Raw genomic sequence first — 20,684 nt, 5'->3', positions numbered from 1 at the left:
TCCGCTTGGAGTAACCCTTGCTTGCTGTGTTTTTAAAAGAAGCCAAGATGAACAGAGCTGGGATCAGGAAAGACTTTGCTACCTACCCCGGTGTCATCCTGGGGACGGCTAAGAATAGCGTATTTTTGAATGTGCTTGATGCAAATCAAAACATCCTGTTTGCAACTAGGGCCCAAGTGCTGCCACTGATGGGGTGGGTGTCTGTGTGGCCCAATTTTTGGAAAAAAGGGAGACTCCGCTTGGAGTAACCCTTGCTTGCTGTGTTTTTAAAAGAAGCCAAGATGAACAGAGCTGGGATCAGGAAAGACTTTGCTACCTACCCCGGTGTCATCCTGTGGACGGCTAAGAATAGCGTATTTTTGAATGTGCTTGATGCAAATCAAAACATCCTGTTTGCAACTAGGGCCCAAGTGCTGCCACTGATGGGGTGGGTGTCTGTGTGGCCCAATTTTTGGAAAAAAGGGAGACTCCGCTTGGAGTAACCCTTGCTTACATTGTTTTTAAAAGAAGCCAAGATGAACAAGTCATGGGTCAGCAAAGACTTTGCTACCTACCCCGGTGTCATCCTGGGGACGGCTAAGAATAGCGTATTTTTGAATGTGCTTGATGCAAATCAAAACATCCTGTTTGCAACTAGGGCCCAAGTGCTGCCACTGATGGGGTGGGTGTCTGTGTGGCCCAATTTTTGGAAAAAAGGGAGACTCCGCTTGGAGTAACCCTTGCTTGCTGTGTTTTTAAAAGAAGCCAAGATGAACAGAGCTGGGATCAGGAAAGACTTTGCTACCTACCCCGGTGTCATCCTGTGGACGGCTAAGAATAGCGTATTTTTGAATGTGCTTGATGCAAATCAAAACATCCTGTTTGCAACTAGGGCCCAAGTGCTGCCACTGATGGGGTGGGTGTCTGTGTGGCCCAATTTTTGGAAAAAAGGGAGACTCCGCTTGGAGTAACCCTTGCTTACATTGTTTTTAAAAGAAGCCAAGATGAACAAGTCATGGGTCAGCAAAGACTTTGCTACCTACCCCGGTGTCATCCTGGGGACGGCTAAGAATAGCGTATTTTTGAATGTGCTTGATGCAAATCAAAACATCCTGTTTGCAACTAGGGCCCAAGTGCTGCCACTGATGGGGTGGGTGTCTGTGTGGCCCAATTTTTGGAAAAAAGGGAGACTCCGCTTGGAGTAACCCTTGCTTGCTGTGTTTTTAAAAGAAGCCAAGATGAACAGAGCTGGGATCAGGAAAGACTTTGCTACCTACCCCGGTGTCATCCTGTGGACGGCTAAGAATAGCGTATTTTTGAATGTGCTTGATGCAAATCAAAACATCCTGTTTGCAACTAGGGCCCAAGTGCTGCCACTGATGGGGTGGGTGTCTGTGTGGCCCAATTTTTGGAAAAAAGGGAGACTCCGCTTGGAGTAACCCTTGCTTACATTGTTTTTAAAAGAAGCCAAGATGAACAAGTCATGGGTCAGCAAAGACTTTGCTACCTACCCCGGTGTCATCCTGGGGACGGCTAAGAATAGCGTATTTTTGAATGTGCTTGATGCAAATCAAAACATCCTGTTTGCAACTAGGGCCCAAGTGCTGCCACTGATGGGGTGGGTGTCTGTGTGGCCCAATTTTTGGAAAAAAGGGAGACTCCGCTTGGAGTAACCCTTGCTTGCTGTGTTTTTAAAAGAAGCCAAGATGAACAGAGCTGGGATCAGGAAAGACTTTGCTACCTACCCCGGTGTCATCCTGTGGACGGCTAAGAATAGCGTATTTTTGAATGTGCTTGATGCAAATCAAAACATCCTGTTTGCAACTAGGGCCCAAGTGCTGCCACTGATGGGGTGGGTGTCTGTGTGGCCCAATTTTTGGAAAAAAGGGAGACTCCGCTTGGAGTAACCCTTGCTTACATTGTTTTTAAAAGAAGCCAAGATGAACAAGTCATGGGTCAGCAAAGACTTTGCTACCTACCCCGGTGTCATCCTGGGGACGGCTAAGAATAGCGTATTTTTGAATGTGCTTGATGCAAATCAAAACATCCTGTTTGCAACTAGGGCCCAAGTGCTGCCACTGATGGGGTGGGTGTCTGTGTGGCCCAATTTTTGGAAAAAAGGGAGACTCCGCTTGGAGTAACCCTTGCTTACATTGTTTTTAAAAGAAGCCAAGATGAACAAGTCATGGGTCAGCAAAGACTTTGCTACCTACCCCGGTGTCATCCTGGGGACGGCTAAGAATAGCGTATTTTTGAATGTGCTTGATGCAAATCAAAACATCCTGTTTGCAACTAGGGCCCAAGTGCTGCCACTGATGGGGTGGGTGTCTGTGTGGCCCAATTTTTGGAAAAAAGGGAGACTCCGCTTGGAGTAACCCTTGCTTGCTGTGTTTTTAAAAGAAGCCAAGATGAACAGAGCTGGGATCAGGAAAGACTTTGCTACCTACCCCGGTGTCATCCTGTGGACGGCTAAGAATAGCGTATTTTTGAATGTGCTTGATGCAAATCAAAACATCCTGTTTGCAACTAGGGCCCAAGTGCTGCCACTGATGGGGTGGGTGTCTGTGTGGCCCAATTTTTGGAAAAAAGGGAGACTCCGCTTGGAGTAACCCTTGCTTGCTGTGTTTTTAAAAGAAGCCAAGATGAACAGAGCTGGGATCAGGAAAGACTTTGCTACCTACCCCGGTGTCATCCTGGGGACGGTTAAGAATAGCGTATTTTTGAATGTGCTTGATGCAAATCTAGCTGTGAAGTGTACAACTGGGGCCCAAGTGCTGCCACTGAAGGGGTGGGTGTGTGTGGGGCCCAATTTTTGGAAAAAAGGGAGACTCCGCTTGGAGTAACCCTTGCTTGCTGTGTTTTTAAAAGAAGCCAAGATGAACAGAGCTGGGATCAGGAAAGACTTTGCTACCTACCCCGGTGTCATCCTGGGGACGGATAAGAATGGCGTATTTTTGAATGTGCTTGATGCAAATCTAGCTGTGAAGTGTACAACTGGGGCACAACTGCTGCCACTGAAGGGGTGGGTGTGTGGGGCCCAATTTTTGGAAAAAAGGGAGACTCCGCTTGGAGTCACCTTGCGGTGTTTTACATGACTTTAGAAGGGCGTGCCATGCCTATATCTGTGTGTCCTCCTCTTTTTCCTTGTCCAGCTGTTTTGTTTTCGCATGAGTACATGTCCTTGTCACTTTCCCATGTGTTTGTGTTGTGTTGTGAGTTGTTTGTCACCTTTTGGACACCTTTGAGGGTGTTTTCTAGGTGTTTTACTGTGTTTGTGATTGCCTGCCATTGTTTCCTATGGGCTCGAGTTCGGTTCGTCGAACGTTCGACGAGCCGAACTCGAGCCAGACCCCCCGTTCGGCGAACCGCCTCGAGCCGAACCGGGACCGGTTCGCTCATCTCTATTCGTTACATGCATGAGCCCAACAAACTGGTATTACAGATCTGTGGATAGGTGATAACTTATCTGCACTGTACATCGGTTTTAACCCTTTCACCCCCAGACGATTTTCCGTTTTTCGAGAGCCGTAACATTTTTATATTTCCATTCATCTTGCCATATGAGGGCTTGTTTTTTGTGGGACAAGTTGTCCTTTTAATTGAAACCACAGGTAACCATATATGTACTGGAAAACGGCAAAAACTATTCCAAGTGCAAAAAAATTGGAAAGAAAAATGCGATTGCATGATTGTTTTTGAGATATTTTATTCACCGTATTCACTAAAAGGTAAAACTGATCTGTCTGAGGGGATGCCTCAGGTCAGTATGAGTTTGTAGACACCAAACTTGTATTGGTTTACTTTTATCTAAGGGGTTAAAAAACCCCAGACGTTTGTCCAAAAAAAGTGATGCACTTTCTTCAGCGCTCTATTGGGAGACCCAGACGATTGGGGTATAGCTACTGCCCTCCGGAGGCCACACAAAGCACTACACTAAAAAGTGCAAGGCCCCTCCCCTTCTGGCTATACCCCCCCGTGGTATCACGGGTTCTCCAGTTTTCAAGCTTTGTGCGAAGGAGGTCAGACATCCACGCATGGCTCCACAGATTTTAGTCAGCAGTAGCTGCTGACTATTTCGGATGGAAGAAAAGAGGGCCCATATAGGGCCCCCAGCATGCTCCCTTCTCACCCGTGGATGGTGTTGTAAGGTTGAGGTACCTATTGCTGGTACAGGGGCTGGAGCCCCACATGCTGTTTTCCTTCCACATCCCCTTGTAGGGCTCTGTGGAAGTGGGATCCTGCCGGCCTCTAAGCTCTGACGCCGGGCTCCATCCACAGACCCATAGCACCTGATGGATACGGAGCAGGAGTACAATCAGGGACATGGCCCTGCATCATACAGGTACTCTGTGTCCCCGGCAGGCACAGACACACTCCGGGCTGGCTGGGTGTTGTAGTGCGCCGGGGACCGTAACGTTGGAGTTAGTGTTCCTACAGTTTACTGGGGGACTTTGTGTTGTGGGAACGCAGCGCCGACCCCCACTGGACCGGCGGCGCTGCTGTGACTTGTGGTGCGCCGGGGACACGCCGACCGCGCTTTTACGGCGGCGGCGTTTATAACTTTAGTCCCCGGCTTTTTGCGGCCTAGCTCCGCTTCGTTCCCGCCCCCACCCTGTCAATCAGGGTAGGGGAGAGACGCTGTTTCGCAGCAGCGACGAGGGCTGGAGCCTGATTTACATGCTCCAGCCCTCTCACTAGGCACAGAGGGAAGCAGGCTTCCTGCTCTTAGCCAGGAACGCCCAGGGCCCGCCCCCCCTCCTCTCCCAGGACGCCGGCAGCCATTACATGCAGTCTGGCTGGAGGAAGGACGCAAGGCTCTGGGAGACCTGGACTAGGGGGCTTTTGGCGACCACACACCCGCTCTTAAGCGGGCGGTAAGCGGCATTTCAGTGCTGGCCCCTCTAGTGCCTCACTGTGTATTGGTGTACTGTCTACCAGATATATAGATATATTTATTTTTTGCACTGTGAGGTCGCTTCCTGGCTGGATACCCCAGATCGCTCTGAGGAGGCAGCAACATGTCATCCACAAAACGCAAGGCTGCCAAGGCTAGGGCTGTGTACACTGCGTGTGCTGCATGTGGGGCTGCTCTACCAGCAGGTTCCAAAGACCCCCATTGTGTGCAATGCTCCGATCCGGTGCTGCTTCGCCAGCCGGAGTCCGGAGGGGTAGTGACCCAGGCTGAGACGCTTGTAAGTCCTGCCCCGGTGTCAGGGACAGACTTTGCAGTTTTTGCTGATGGAATGTCTGTGACTATGGCAAAAATCCTTGAAACTTTGCAATCCATGACTGGGGCTCAGTCTATGGACACGGCGAGGTCTCTGTCCTCTAATCCCCCTCAGTTGGAATTAATCCAGACTGCAAGGGGGTCCCCGGCTTCCCAGGCTGAGTATTATGACTCAGATGATAGCCCCAGCCACCCTAAGCGAGCTCGCTGGGAAAGACCCTCAACGTCATCACACTGCTCAGGGTCTCAGCGCAATCAGTCGCCCTGTGATGCGTCTGAAGAGAGTGATCAGGAGTCTTATCCTGGAACCCCTCTCAATCTGGATACCCCGGATGGGGACGCCATGGTAAACGAGCTTATCTCAGCCATCAATAGACTGTTGGATATTTCTCCCCAGCTCCTTCTGCAGAGGAGGCAGCTGCAGAGCAGGAGAAGTTTCGTTTCCTCTATCCCAAGCGTAAATTGAGTGCTTTCTTGGATCACTCTGACTTCAGAGAGTCAATCCAGAAACACGACGCTCATCCAGAAAGGCGTTTCTCTAAACGTTCTAAGGATACACGTTTTCCTTTCCCCCCTGATGTGGTCAAGCGCTGGACCCAGTGTCCAAAAGTAGACCCCCCGATTTCCAAACTTGCAGCTAGATCCATAGTTGCAGTGGAGGATGGCGCTTCACTTAAGGATGCCAATGACAGACAGATGGACCTTTGGTTAAAATCTGTCTATGAAGCTATCGGCGCGTCGTTTGCTCCAGCATTCGCAGCCGTATGGGCGCTCCAAGCTATTTCAGCTGGTTTAGCAAAAGTGGATGCTATCATACATCCAGCGGTGCCGCAAGTGGCGTCCCTTACCTCGCAGATGTCTGCGTTTGCGTCTTACGCTATCAATGCGGTCCTAGAATCTACCAGCCGCACCTCAATGGCGTCCGCCAATTCGGTAGTTTTGCGCAGAGCCTTGTGGTTAAAGGACTGGAAAGCAGATGCTGGTTCCAAAAAATGTTTAACCAGCTTGCCTTTATCTAGAGATAGACTGTTTGGCGAGCCATTGGCTGACATCATTAAACAGTCCAAGGGTAAAGACTCTTCCTTACCCCAGCCCAGATCAAGCAAACCTCAGCAGAAAAAATGGCAGCAGAGGTTTCAGTCCTTTCGAGGTTCGGGCAAGACACAATTCTCCTCGTCCAAAGGGACGCAGAGGACGCAAAGAGTCTCAGATTCCTGGCGGGCTCACGCACGTCCCAAGAAAGCAAATGGAGGAACCGCTTCCAAAGCGGCTACCTCATGACTTCCAGCTCCCCCCCTCCGCATCTCCGGTCGGGGGCAGGCTCTCCCGCTTTTCCGACATTTGGATGTCACAGGTCAAAGACCGGTGGGTGACAAACATTTTGTCTCGCGGGTACAGAATCGAGTTCAGTTCTCGTCCTCCAGCTCGGTTCTTCAGAACCTCCCCACATCCAGACCGAGCAGATGCCCTGCTGCAGGCGGTGGACTCCCTAAGAGCGGAAGGAGTAGTGGTTCCTGTACCGCCTCAGGAACAAGGGCGAGGGTTTTACTCCAATCTCTTTGTGGTTCCAAAAAAGGACGGCTCGTTCCGTCCTGTTCTGGATCTAAAGCTGCTCAACAAACATGTGCACGCCAGACGGTTCCGGATGGAAACCCTCCGCTCTGTCGTTGCCTCAATGTCTCAAGGAGACTTCCTTGCCTCAATAGACATCAAAGATGCTTATCTCCATGTGCCAATTGCTACAGAACATCAACGTTTTCTACGTTTTGTGATAGGAAACGACCATCTTCAGTTCGTAGCTCTGCCATTCGGTCTGGCGACAGCCCCCCGGGTCTTCACCAAGGTCATGGCGGCGGTGGTAGCAGTCTTGCACTCTCAGGGACACTCGGTGATCCCTTACCTAGACGATCTACTTGTCAAGGCACCCTCTCAAGAGGCATGCCAACTCAGTCTACATGCTACGCTGGAGACTCTACAGACGTTCGGATGGATCATCAACTTTCCGAAGTCGAATCTGTCACCGTCACAGTCGCTAACGTATCTTGGCATGGAGTTTCATACTCGAGCAGCGAGAGTGAAGCTTCCGCTGAACAAGCAGCGGTCCCTACAGACAGGGGTGCAATCCCTCCTTCAAGGCCAGTCGCACCCCTTACGGCGCCTCATGCACTTCCTCGGGAAGATGGTGGCAGCCATGGAAGCAGTTCCCTTTGCGCAGTTTCATCTGCGTCCACTTCAATGGGACATTCTCCGCCAATGGGACGGGAAGTCAACGTCCCTGGACAGGAAAGTCTCTCTTTCCCAGACGGCCAAGGACTCTCTACAATGGTGGCTCCTTCCCACCTCATTGTCTCAGGGAAGATCCTTCCTGCCCCCATCCTGGGCAGTGGTCACGACAGATGCGAGTCTGTCAGGGTGGGGAGCAGTGTTTCTCCACCACAGGGCCCAGGGGACGTGGACTCCGCAGGAGTCCACCCTTCAGATCAATGTTCTGGAAATCAGGGCAGTGTATCTTGCCCTACTGGCCTTCCAACAGTGGCTGGAAGGAAAGCAGATCCGAATCCAGTCGGACAACTCCACAGCGGTGGCATACATCAACCACCAAGGAGGGACGCGCAGTCGGCAAGCGTTCCAAGAAGTCCGGCGCATTCTAATGTGGGTGGAGGACACAGCATCCACCATATCCGCGGTTCACATCCCAGGCGTAGAAAATTGGGAAGCAGACTTCCTCAGTCGCCAGGGCATGGACGCAGGGGAGTGGTCCCTTCACCCGGACGTGTTTCAGGAAATCTGTCGCCGATGGGGAGTGCCGGACGTCGACCTAATGGCGTCCCGGCACAACAACAAGGTCCCGGCATTCATGGCGAGGTCGCGCGATCAAAGAGCTCTGGCGGCAGACGCATTAGTTCAAGATTGGTCGCAGTTCCGGCTCCCATACGTCTTCCCACCCCTGGCACTCTTGCCCAGAGTGTTACGCAAGATCAGATCCGATTGCAGCCGCGTCATACTCGTCGCCCCAGACTGGCCGAGGAGATCGTGGTATCCGGATCTGTGGCATCTCACGGTCGGTCGACCGTGGTCACTGCCAGACCGACCAGACTTACTGTCCCAAGGGCCGTTTTTCCATCAGAATTCTGCGGCCCTGAACCTGACTGTGTGGCCATTGAGTCCTGGATCCTAGCGTCCGCAGGATTATCTCAAGGAGTCGTAGCCACAATGAGACAAGCTAGGAAGTCTACGTCTGCTAAGATCTACCACAGAACGTGGAAGATTTTCTTATCCTGGTGCTCTGCACAGAGAGTATCCCCTTGGCCATTTGCATTGCCCACCTTTCTTTCCTTCCTGCAATCGGGGTTGGAAAAGGGCTTGTCGCTCAGCTCCCTTAAAGGGCAAGTCTCGGCACTATCCGTGTTTTTTCAGAAGCGTCTAGCACGTCTTCCTAAGGTGCGCACGTTCCTGCAGGGGGTCTGTCATATTGTGCCCCCGTACAGGCGGCCGTTAGATCCATGGGATCTGAACAGGGTACTAGTTGCTCTCCAGAAGCCGCCTTTCGAGCCTCTGAAGGAAGTTTCCTTTTCTCGCCTGTCACAGAAAGTGGCGTTTCTTGTTGCGATCACATCGCTTCGGCGAGTGTCGGAGCTGGCAGCTCTGTCATCCAAGGCTCCCTTCCTGGTGTTCCACCAGGACAAGGTAGTGCTGCGCCCCATTCCGGAGTTTCTCCCTAAGGTCGTATCCTCGTTTCATCTTAATCAGGATATATCCTTGCCTTCCTTTTGTCCGCATCCGGTTCACCGGTATGAAAAGGACTTACGTTTGCTAGATCTGGTGAGAGCACTCAGAATCTACATTTCCCGCACGGCGCCCATGCGCCGTTCCGATGCACTTTTTGTCCTTGTCGCTGGTCCGCGCAAGGGGTTGCAGGCTTCTAAAGCCACCCTGGCTCGATGGATCAAAGAACCAATTCTAGAGGCCTACCGTTCTGCGGGGCTTCCGGTTCCTTCAGGGCTAAAAGCCCACTCAACCAGAGCCGTGGGTGCGTCCTGGGCATTACGACACCAGGCTTCGGCTCAACAGGTGTGCCAGGCAGCTACCTGGTCGAGTCTGCACACTTTCACCAAACATTATCAGGTGCATACCTATGCTTCGGCGGATGCCAGCTTAGGTAGAAGAGTCCTGCAGGCGGCAGTGACATCCCCGTAGGGGAGGGCTGTTTTTGCAGCTCTAACATGAGGTATCTCTTTACCCACCCAGGGACAGCTTTTGGACGTCCCAATCGTCTGGGTCTCCCAATAGAGCGCTGAAGAAGAAGGGAATTTTGTTACTTACCGTAAATTCCTTTTCTTCTAGCTCTTATTGGGAGACCCAGCACCCGCCCTGTTGTCCTTCGGGATTTTTTTGTTGTTTGCGGGTACACATGTTGTTCATGTTGAACGGTTTTTCAGTTCTCCGAAGTTATTCGGAGTTAATTTGTTTAAACCAGTTATTGGCTTCCTCCTTCTTGCTTTGGCACTAAAACTGGAGAACCCGTGATACCACGGGGGGGTATAGCCAGAAGGGGAGGGGCCTTGCACTTTTTAGTGTAGTGCTTTGTGTGGCCTCCGGAGGGCAGTAGCTATACCCCAATCGTCTGGGTCTCCCAATAAGAGCTAGAAGAAAAGGAATTTACGGTAAGTAACAAAATTCCCTTCTTTTGCGCCATTTTCCACGACCTGTAGAGTTCACATTTTTCTGGCTCTATGGCTCAGTGACAGCTTATTTTTTTGCATCTTGGGCTGACATTTTTTTAATGGTACCATTTTTGCGCAGATGCTACGCTTTGATCACTTGTCATTGCATTTTGCATAAAATTTGTGGCGACCAAAAAACATAATTTTGGCATTGGATTTTTATTGCTGCTATGCCATTTACCGATTAGATTATTTAATTTTATATTTTGATAGATCGGGCATTTCTGAACACGGTGATACCAAATGTGTGTAATTTTTTTATTTTTTTAACCCTTTATTTGAACTATTAGCGCTTTTTTAATTTTTTTTTAAATTTTTTAAAACTTTTTTTACTTTTTTTATTTTACTAGTCCCTCTAGGGGTTTAAGGACAGCAGTCTGATTGCTCATTTATTTCTGTTGAACACAGCTAAAAAGCTCTGATCACCAGAGACACTCACCACTGGTCAAATTCACATTTGAAGAGAAAAATGAGCGGCCCCACTCCAGTGTGTCAGCTGTACAAATCCGCTGACATGTGCGCGGAATCCGGCAGACGGCAGGGATTACACTATAACCACTTAGGATGTAATTTTTCTGCCGGCGGTCATTAAGGGGTTGAGGAGTTAAAGGGAAACTACTAGAGATATACTTGAACTCTTTTCTAACGAAAAATCATTATGTTGGAAGGATTGGTGAGATTCACAAAGACCAAGTTTAGACATATCTTTTTTTGTACCTTAAATAAGAAGCGGAAACAAAAAAAGAGAAATATAAAGGAAAGGTTCACACAGTGTATTTTTCTCATGAAAAGATACAATGCATATTAACACTAGAATTCTCTAGAGAAAATTGATGTGGAATTGATGTCAAAAGTTCTCATTCAGATTACCCAATTCAATGGAGATTGTACCAGTAAGAACTATGAGAAGGTAAGATGGCATGGGCAATGATCAGTTAGAAAAGATTTAGTCCTGGCATTCATGTGGATGTTACAATGGCATGTACCACAGGTGTAAAGATTGTTGCAGACCAAGTGCACCAGTTCATGATCATAGTATTCTCAAAAGGCAGTGACTTCTATTTCTAAGATAATGCACACTGCAAAAATGATTTCAGAAATAGCTTGAGCAACACGACAAAGGTACAAGGTGGTGACCTGGCCTTCAGGCCCCCAAACCTCACTCTGATTGACCATCTGTGGGATATGCTAGAAACACAATTTTGATCCATGGAGGTTCTACTTCGCAACTTCTATAGCCTAAATGATATGCTTCTAACTTCTTATTGCTAGATACCACAGTGTACTTGCAGAAATCTTGTGGCATCCATACTGCAATTGACCCCTGTTTTGGCAGCACGAAAAGATGGTGGGAGGGGTGTGGGTGTGGGTTACACAATATTAAAGGGAACCTGTCAGCAGAAATTTCCCCTAAAACCTAAAAGATTCCCCCTCTGCAGCTCCTGGGCTGCATTCTAGAAAGGTCCCTGTTATTATTGTGCCCCCTTTCTGACCAAAATACAGAGTTTATAAAGTGGTACCTTTTTGGATTTGGATTCTGTAAATGTGACACGGGGGCGGGCTGCCTGGCGTCCGTTATTCTGCCTCCTGCCGCTTTAGGCCGTCCCCCATCGCTGATTTCCATAGCTGTGGACGCCGCCCAGTGCTCCACAGGTCCCCGCGCATGCCCAGTGCCCATCTCTCGTGGATGAGCACTGTGCCCAGTGTCACCGCTGGTGACGTGCGCGCAGGATTTAGATTATGGGCAGTGCTGTGATGTTTATTACCAAGCAACCGCCCATAATCGCGGGACCGCGCTTTCCCCCTCGGCGTCCTTTGTTGTGCGCAAGCGCGGTGCTGCTGACCCCACGTCACCTCCTTCTATTTCCTGCCTCAGGGCAAGATAGGAAGGAGGTGACGTGGGGTCAGCAGCACCGCGCTTGTGCAGAACGAAGGACGCCGAGGGGGAAAGCGCGGTCCCGCGATTATGGGCGGTTGCTTGGTAATAAACATCACAGAACCGCCCATAATCTAAAGCCTGCGCGCACGTCACCAGCGGTGACACTAGGCACAGTGCTCATCCACGAGAGATGGGCACTGGGCATGCGCGGGGACCTGTGGAGCACTGGGCGGCATCCACAGCTATGGAAATCAGCGATGGGGGACGGCCTAAAAGCGGCAGGAGGCAGAATAACGGACGCCAGGCAGCCCGCCTCCGTGTCACATTTACAGAATCCAAATCCAAAAAGGTACCACTTTATAAACTCTGTATTTTGGTCAGAAAGGGGGCACAATAATAACAGGGACCTTTCTAGAATGCAGCCCAGGAGCTGCAGAGGGGGAAGCTTTTAGGTTTTAGGGGAAATTTCTGCTGAAAGGTTCCCTTTAACCAGGTGGATTTCATATTATGACCAAGGCTAAGGACACATGGGCATTTAGCATCTGATGCGAGAGCATCGGATGCGTTATGCTAATGACCCTCGGCTTCTGCTCTGCTGCGAGTGTAAGGGTACCGTATCACTAAACGACGTACCAGCGATTCCGACCACGATATGACCTGGTCAGGATCGCTGGTGCGTCGCTACATGGTCGCTGGTGAGCTGTCAATCAGGCAGATCTCACCAGCGACCAGCCACCAGCCAGCAGCAACTCATGGAAACGATGCTGCGCTTGGTAACCAAGGTAAATATCGGGTAACTAAGCAAAATGCTTTGCTTGGTTACCCGATATTTACACTGGTTACGCACACCGCTTAGCGCTGGCTCCCTGCACTCGTAGCCAGGGTACACATTGGGTTACTAAGCAAAGCGCTTCGCTTAGTTACCCGATGTGCACCTTGGCTATGTGTGCAGGGAGCAGGCAGCCGGCTTCTAGCAGCTGCGGACACTGGTGGCCAAGGTAAATATATATATATATAAATGTGTACCTTGGTTACCAGCGTCCGCAGCTGTCAGAAGCCGGCTCCCTACACATTCAGATCATTGCTCTCTCGCTGTCAAACACAGTGATGTGTGCTTCACAGCGGGAGAGCAACGAGCAAAAAATGAACCAGAGCAGTGTGTAGTGATCAGCGATTTCACAGCAGGGGCCAGATCGCTGCTTAGTGTCACATACAGCGAGATCGCTGATGAGGTCACTAGTGTGTCACAAAACCTGTGACTCAGCAGCGATCTTGCTAGCGATCTCGCTATGTGAGAAGTACCCCTAAGCTGATTGTCATTATACTGTGATCCGACCCTTAGATCAAAGCACAGCTAAAGAGAAGAGGGAGGGACTAATCTCCCTATCTCCTCCATTATCAGCTGATGTCATCTGAGTGCAGTGCAATGTTTCTCTTAGACCCAAAAGACTCCTATGGGTGTGAGTGAAAACGAATCGGATTCCACCTGCAGCATGCTGCAATTGTTTTCTCGGTCCGATTAGAGCGGAGAAAAAAAAGTCGTTCATGGGAGTGACCCCATAGAGTAACATGGGTCCGGGTGGAATGTAATTTTTTTATCACATTCCACTTGCTCTGTTTTACACGTCGTGTGTGCATAGCCTAATATTTATATTATCTTGCTAGAATACCATAAATAAATATGCAATACAATGTTTGTGCTCCAGGATAAAGTTCATAGCTTACCTTTCATTTAACCTTCCAGTTGCTATGTACCATATTGTTTCCTAAAATTGAACTGTACTGCACCAGTCCTTGACATGCAAGCTTTTCCCTTTTTGCCCTGCTGTGCTTTGACTGGAGAGATGAATGGAAGGAGAGCAAAGTGTCTGCACTTCATCAGACGCAGGTGGCCAATAAACTGCTACTGTTGCCTGCCAGGAATAAACTCTGTCAAGGCCTCAGCAAGACATTGTTTCATGTCCTTTCTGAGTGAAATAAGGTCACTGCATCCCTAGAAGACAATCTATTATCTCTAAGGTACTACTTGTAACTCGGCAAGTGGCATGTTTTATGAGGGTTGATTTAAGAGAGATTTCATTTTTTTATTTCTATGCCAAGCAATGAAATATGTATAAGTACGGTCAGGGCAATGTAGTTTCCTGCTGAATTCCAGCAGATTAATATAAAAAATGAGTGAAAATATTGTACGAACGACATAAACACAGACTCCATCTCGCACCTTATTCAGAGCAAAGATGTTTGTAATCACTCAATAACACCACTTTATATACAGCGTCCTGATCACTCAATAACACCACTTTATATACAGCGTCCTGATCACTCAATAACACCACTTTATATACAGCGTCCTGATCACTCAATAACACCACTTTATATACAGCGTCCTGATCACTCAATAACACCACTTTATATACAGCGTCCTGGATGCAGAATTCCTAGAAAATGCTTACTAGACTAACTTTACTTCCAATATGAATCACTAATAGAAAATAGATTTCTTAGAAATTGGTGCTATGGTAGGTGTGTATCTTTTTCAAAAGGTTTCATGTATAATATATTAAGTTAAGCATTTTATTATTCTAATTGTAGCTTTTGAAGAACACTTACAATGCAAAAAGTGGTAAACTTGTAAAAAGGATTATACAGATTTTACACACTGACATGGGTTTTCACAGTCTGTATACACGCCTCATCAGGTATACGAGATTTAACAATTAATGCAGTAAGTACAGTCCTGGCCAAACGTTTTTAGAATGGCTCAAATTTTGGTGTTCACAAAGTTTGCTGCTTCCGTGTTTTTAGATCTATTAATCAGGTGTTTCTATAGTAACTGAAGTACAAGTATAACCAATTCACAAGTTTTTCTATGCCTTTGGATAATTTATTTTTAAGTAATATACTAAAGCTTATTTTAAACTATTGGAGGGATATTTTATTTTGTATGATGCCACTGGAAAATTCTCAAATTGTATTTGTTTATCTAAATTGAGTTGACTGCTTTTTTTAAAAATAGCCCCCTTCCACCCGAGGTTGTTCAGCCTTTTTAGACTGCTCAATTAAGTAGCTTCCTGAAGGCTGATTTTCTGCCAGGAAGCAGTGAATATGCTTTGTCAAAGCTTATATTGAAGCACCAGTTTTTAAAAAATCAACCTTTAAAATTAGGAGCGGTAGTAGGAAATTTAACCTCTTGGTAACATCTGTGCTATGTTATTAGCTCAATAAACATCATATACAGTAAGTGCCGGTAAAACAGCTCTGGCCTTCATCTCCCAGCAGTCTGCTTTACCTTGGCTGGTTATCAAAAAGAGAGGGGATCCTACGCTGTTTTTTTAAATTATTTAAATAATTTTAAAAAACAGCGTGGGGTCCAACTCATTGTCAATAACCGTTCAAGGTAAAGCAAATCACTGGGGTCTGGTATTATCAGGGTGGGAAGGGCCATGGTTATTTGGCCCTTAGCATCCAGAAAATAGCAGCCCACAGCCGCCCCAGAAGTGGTGCATCCATTAGATGCGCGAAACCTGGCGCTTTACCTGGCTCATCCCAATTGCCCTTGTGCTCATCCCGAGTGCCCTGGTGTCAAGTGGGGTAATAATTAATGGGGTTGATGTCAGCTGTTAATTGACAACTGACATTAAACCCAGAGGTTAGTAATGGATAGGGGTCTGTCAGACACCCCCCCCCCTATTACTATCCTGACAAGTGAATGGTTAAAAATATACACACAGGAAAAAATACAATCGTTTGATCCTATTTTATATACTGTTATTCAACTGTTTTCTCAAAAAAGTAAAACTTTATTCAGTTCACTTCAAATATAATAAATTATATGGATCGACAAGATGTGCACGGACAATGATTTCCGGATGGGAAGGATGGATGCAAAGTCTGTAGAATGCGGGTGATCTGCCCACCACGCAATATAAAAAAAAGTGGTAAAAAAACAGTAGAAATGTATTAAATTTATTGACCAATTTAAAAATTAAAAATCACACATTGAAAACAGGACATTTTGAAGAAAATCATGATCGCCTATGCATTTTGAACCAAGATTTATGACAGGTTCTTAATTATTACATGATTAAGACCTGCTCATAAATCTCGTATTGAAACGTGTAGACAATCATGATTCTTTTCATCTCCTGTTTGTAACTTGTGTCTTGTGTACTTTTTATTTTAAAATTAATCAATAAATTGTCACTTTTTATTACCCTTTTTTTCTAGAGGTCAAACACTGGATAGATCATCTGTTTTCCCAAATACAACTGTATTATATTATATAAGTAAAATCATGTTCTCCTGTGAAACCTAGCCTAGTCATCGTAGGAGAACAAACACGGCAGCGATAGGGGCCCACAACAGGCTTTTCTACCGACCCATTAGCAATACGCAATAGTGTCACAGAAGGGGGCACTTAGAATGGCGTGTCCCCAGAGCCATGCAAATTAATGCTGCTGTTAAAGATTGATAATGACATTTAAAGTGTTAATGGCAGTGATCGGTGTTTAGCAGATACCAGCTGTATAACACAACTGGCATCTGCTGGGTATGATGCGGACTCAGCTCCTGAGCCACTTCCATATCACTGCACCTGACATTTAATGTATTTATACTTCACATATCGGGGATGGGTTACGAATAATAAGATATCAAATATGAAGTATATACTATGCTCAGATTTGTATTTTGGTTTCCATTCATATAATCCTGTCGAATCACACAACGTAAAACACCACCACCTTATGGACCCCAATGACAAAGTTTGGTCTATCAGGTTCTGCTGTACTGTCCAATATTTTGAAAAGAGAAAAAAAAATAGATTCATACTTTAGTGTGATTTTATTCTGTCATATAAAACTGAATCTGCATTTGGAGGTATAGAACATAGTTTAAGTAGATATGAAATGAACCTATTGTTGCAAAAAAGCAGTAATGTCAATTAAATGGCAAGATAAAATTAGACTTTGCAGTTAGTTAAGAAAAAAATTCTTTATCATTTGGTGAATTTACTTACATGAAGTTGACACATCCTGTTCCAGCTGGTGGAGCGATCCATACAAAGCTGAGGTTTGTTGTTGGGAGGTGGCTTACGTGTGAAGCCACTACACTGCACATGAACTGAGTTCCAAACTGATGGTCCGACATTATACCTGAAGAAATATATTAAACAACCAATGAGGCAGTTTTAAGCACATTCATTTTAAAGCAACGTACAATACATATTTAATTAGAAACCTAAAAGTGTAGAGATTACAATTTCAGAAATATATTTGCCCCCTTTTACAACTTTACTCCTTCATCTTCTAAAGCTTTAATATTTTAAAAAAGTCTAACTGAGAAAGCATGGATCAGTTGAGCAATAACCAGAGTATGGGACTCCTGAATTCATTATGACCTATCCATTCACAGCAGTCTGTCATGGCTAGGCAGGATGAAGAAAGCAGATGTTCCTCAGTGCACCTAGTCTTACCTTGAGCATTCAAAGCCTCAAAAATTAGCTGATCAAGTCATTATAATTATTTAAAATAATATATAAACTTAAAGGCAACTTGGTACCCCAGCTGTGACCTCAGGTGAACTGATCTGAGGTGAACTTAGTGACCTCACCTCATGTGAAGTCATTGAACTCAATGTCGGATTACCAGATTAGGTGATTTGCGCACATTGAGTATTTGGTTGCAGACATGACTCTGCACCAAACCTGCATCTCCTGGCAGAAAAATGTACCAAAACTGCATCAGAAACACATGTGGTTTAGATGCGTTTTTTGCAGATTTGTGCAGGAATGTCTGCAACTAAATAGTCATCGTGTGAACATCGCCTAATCCAGTAATCCGGCATTGAATTCAACAACTTCACTTGAGATCACAGCTGGGGCTCCCACAGTACCCCAGCTGTGACCTCAGGTGAACTAACCTGAGGTGTACTCATTGAACACAATGAACTCAACTCAGATAAAGTCATTGAACTAAATTCCTGATTAAGCAATGTGCACACACTATTTGTTGCAGACATTTCTGCACCAAATCTGCATCTCCTGGCAGAAAAATGCATTAAAACTGCATCAAAAACGCATTTCTCTTTATTTACATGATTAGTAATGAAGGGGGGGGGGAGGGAATCAAAATATGGGAAACTCTACGCCATTTTCTCCAGCTATTTCCTTTTACACTTTGGGGACCCAGACAGCTAATGTGAGGTGAAACAATCACAGATGGTGTCATAGATGGTGGGCAGATGCAGTGAATACTCATAAGCTTTAATGAGCGGATCTGGAGGCAGTGTGGCAGCCACACAGAAACTCGGTAAGTATAATTGTCTTGCTTTATTCCCTATTTTACTTCCTTTTGCAGCCCCCCAGCCCTTATTAATTTCATTTTATAACACTTAAATCAAAGTCACAAGAGGTCACCCTTTATAGAGGAATAGCAGATACCTACTAAGCATGTGCAAATGAAAAAGCTGCAGGATGCATCCATGAGCAACTAAGTAGGAAAAAGACTTTAACATGCTTCTCTGATTGTGATCTAAAAATTGGTAAACAAAATGGCTAGTTTAACAAACAAAAGAGGTAAAGATTGGTAAACAAAAAGGCTGGTTTAACAAAGAAAAGAGGTATGTATTCAAGTTATTTTAGAGCATTCAGATGAAAGCAAAATATCAAACATTTTTTTTGGTAAAGAAATTTGTAGAGCCAGACAGCCAACAAATAAAAGACCGAGATTGCAGAAAAGTACTGAGTTACTTTGGAGATGTATGAAACAAACCCACAAATGACCAAGTCAGATCCATCAAGAGTTGAACCATGAAAAAAAGCCACATACAAACATTAAAGATTGCTCCACTAGTTTTATATTGATGACCTAGTTTATCAGATCGTGGAGGTCCAACACCTGGTACCCCTACTGAACAGCTGTACTAGGTTAAGGCATGGATGTAAATTGTGGAGCTGAGCAGCACATCTCTGTCAACTGTGTATTGGCTACTGCTGGGTACTGCAGATTGGCTGCTAGACATATAAACTCCTTTTCGAATGAATAGGAGCAGATCTGCAGTACTTGTTAGCGGCCATAGTTGAGGTAGCAGTGTTGATCAATTCTTACATGCCATTTGTTTCACAATTATTGTCACATGCACCATCAGTTACGGTTCTTCATCTGTTGTTGATTTAACATGTTCTTTCTTCACAGAAAGTAGGGGTGTAAGCAGTAGCGTAACTAGACTTTGATGGGCCCTGGTGCAAAATTTGGACCAGGGCCCCCCCTCCACGTACACCAACACTTAGGGTACGGGATAATGACACTGACACTCGGGGTACAGGATAATGATGCCGACACTTGGCTCTTACCCTCAGCACCCAGGTTTCCCATGATCTGAAATCCCTCTATCAGAACACAGTTCTCCCATGTTCTGATATGCATCTTGTCCTCGGCACCTACCTTCCCCATGCTCTGCTATACATCATTCCCTCGGCACCCAGCTTTCCCATATCAGAGCATGGGAAAGCTGGGTGCTGAGAGATGTACAGCAGAGCATGGGAAAGCTGGGTGCTGAGGGAAAGAGCCTTTTTTCCTCAGCACAAAACATTCCCATCCCATGCTTGTATCTTTGTCTCCCCTCAAATATAGTTCTCCAAATACTATAATGGTTGCCACATAGCCTTTCATATAGTATAAAGGATCCCTCATAACCCTTCATATATTAGAATGCATAGTCCTCCATGTACTATAATGTATAATGTATTATAATGCATTTCCCATAATTCTTCATGTATTATAATTCACCCCATAGTTCTCCATATATTATACTGCACCACAATCCTCCATGTTTTATATCGCACCCCCACAGTCCTCCATGTATAAAGTAGCCTCCATAGTCCTCCATATATTATAATGTAGCCCCCATAGTCCTATATGTATTACAATGCAGTCCCATAAACCTTATTGTATTATGCAGCCCCATACTCCTCCATGCATAATGCACCCATATATTCCATGTATAAGGTGTCCTTCATGTTTATTATGCAGCCCCATAGACCTCCATGTATAATGCATCCCCATAGACCTCCATGTATCATGCAGCCCCATAGACCTCCATGTATCATGCAGCCAGCCTCCCCAGGGCCTCCATGTGTCATGCAGCCAGCTCCTCCAGGCCTCCATATGTCCTGCAGCCACTCCCCCCAGGGCCTCCATGTGGCATTCAGCCAGCCCCCCCCCTCCCCCCAGGGCCTCCATGTGTCATGCAGCCAGCTCTCCCAGGGCCTCCATGTGTCATGCAGCCAGCCCCCCAGGGCCTCCATGTTTCATGCAGCCAGCCCCCCATAGACCTCCATGTATAATGCATCCCCATAGACCTCCATGTATCATGCAGCCAGCCTCCCCAGGGCCTCCATGTGTCATGCAGCCTGCTCCTCCAGGCCTCCATGTGTCCTGTAGCCATCCCCCCCGGGCCTCCATGTGGCATGCAGACAGCCCCCCCACCTCCCAGGGCCTCCATGTGTCATGCAGCCAGCTCTCACAGGGCCTCCATGTGTCATGCAGCCAGCCCCCCAGGGTCTCCATGTGTCATGCAGTCAGCCCCCCAGGGCCTCCATGTGTCATGCAGCCATCTCCTCCAGGCCTCCATGTGTCCTGCAGCCATCCCCCCAGGGCCTCCATGTGTCCTGCAGCCATCCCCCCAGGGCCTCCATGTGTCATGCAGCCAGCTCCTCCAGGTCTCCATGTGTCCTGCAGCCATCCCCCCAAGGCCTCCTTGTGTCTTGCAGCCAGTCCGCCCCTCATGGCCTCCATGTGTCATGCAGTCAGCCCCCCAGGGCCTCCATGTGTCATGCAGCCAGCCCCCCAGGGTCTCCATGTGTCATGCAGTCAGC

General features: G+C 46.9%; 1 protein-coding gene across 4 annotated transcripts in view; it reads right to left on the bottom strand.

Moving 5' to 3' along the window:
* Nucleotides 1-20,684, bottom strand: part of RELN (reelin) — a 906,715-nt gene that overhangs the window by 660,446 nt on the left and 225,585 nt on the right. For all 4 annotated transcript variants that reach the window (XM_075345182.1, XM_075345183.1, XM_075345181.1 and 1 more), the window contains one exon: nt 16,827-16,962. In XM_075345182.1, the coding sequence (XP_075201297.1) occupies nt 16,827-16,962 (136 nt within the window). The remainder of the gene's footprint in view (nt 1-16,826; nt 16,963-20,684) is intronic.

This window comes from Anomaloglossus baeobatrachus, chromosome 4 (genome assembly GCF_048569485.1).
Source record: "Anomaloglossus baeobatrachus isolate aAnoBae1 chromosome 4, aAnoBae1.hap1, whole genome shotgun sequence".
Classification (NCBI taxonomy): domain Eukaryota; kingdom Metazoa; phylum Chordata; class Amphibia; order Anura; family Aromobatidae; genus Anomaloglossus; species Anomaloglossus baeobatrachus.
This window is presented reverse-complemented; position numbering and strand designations above follow the sequence as displayed.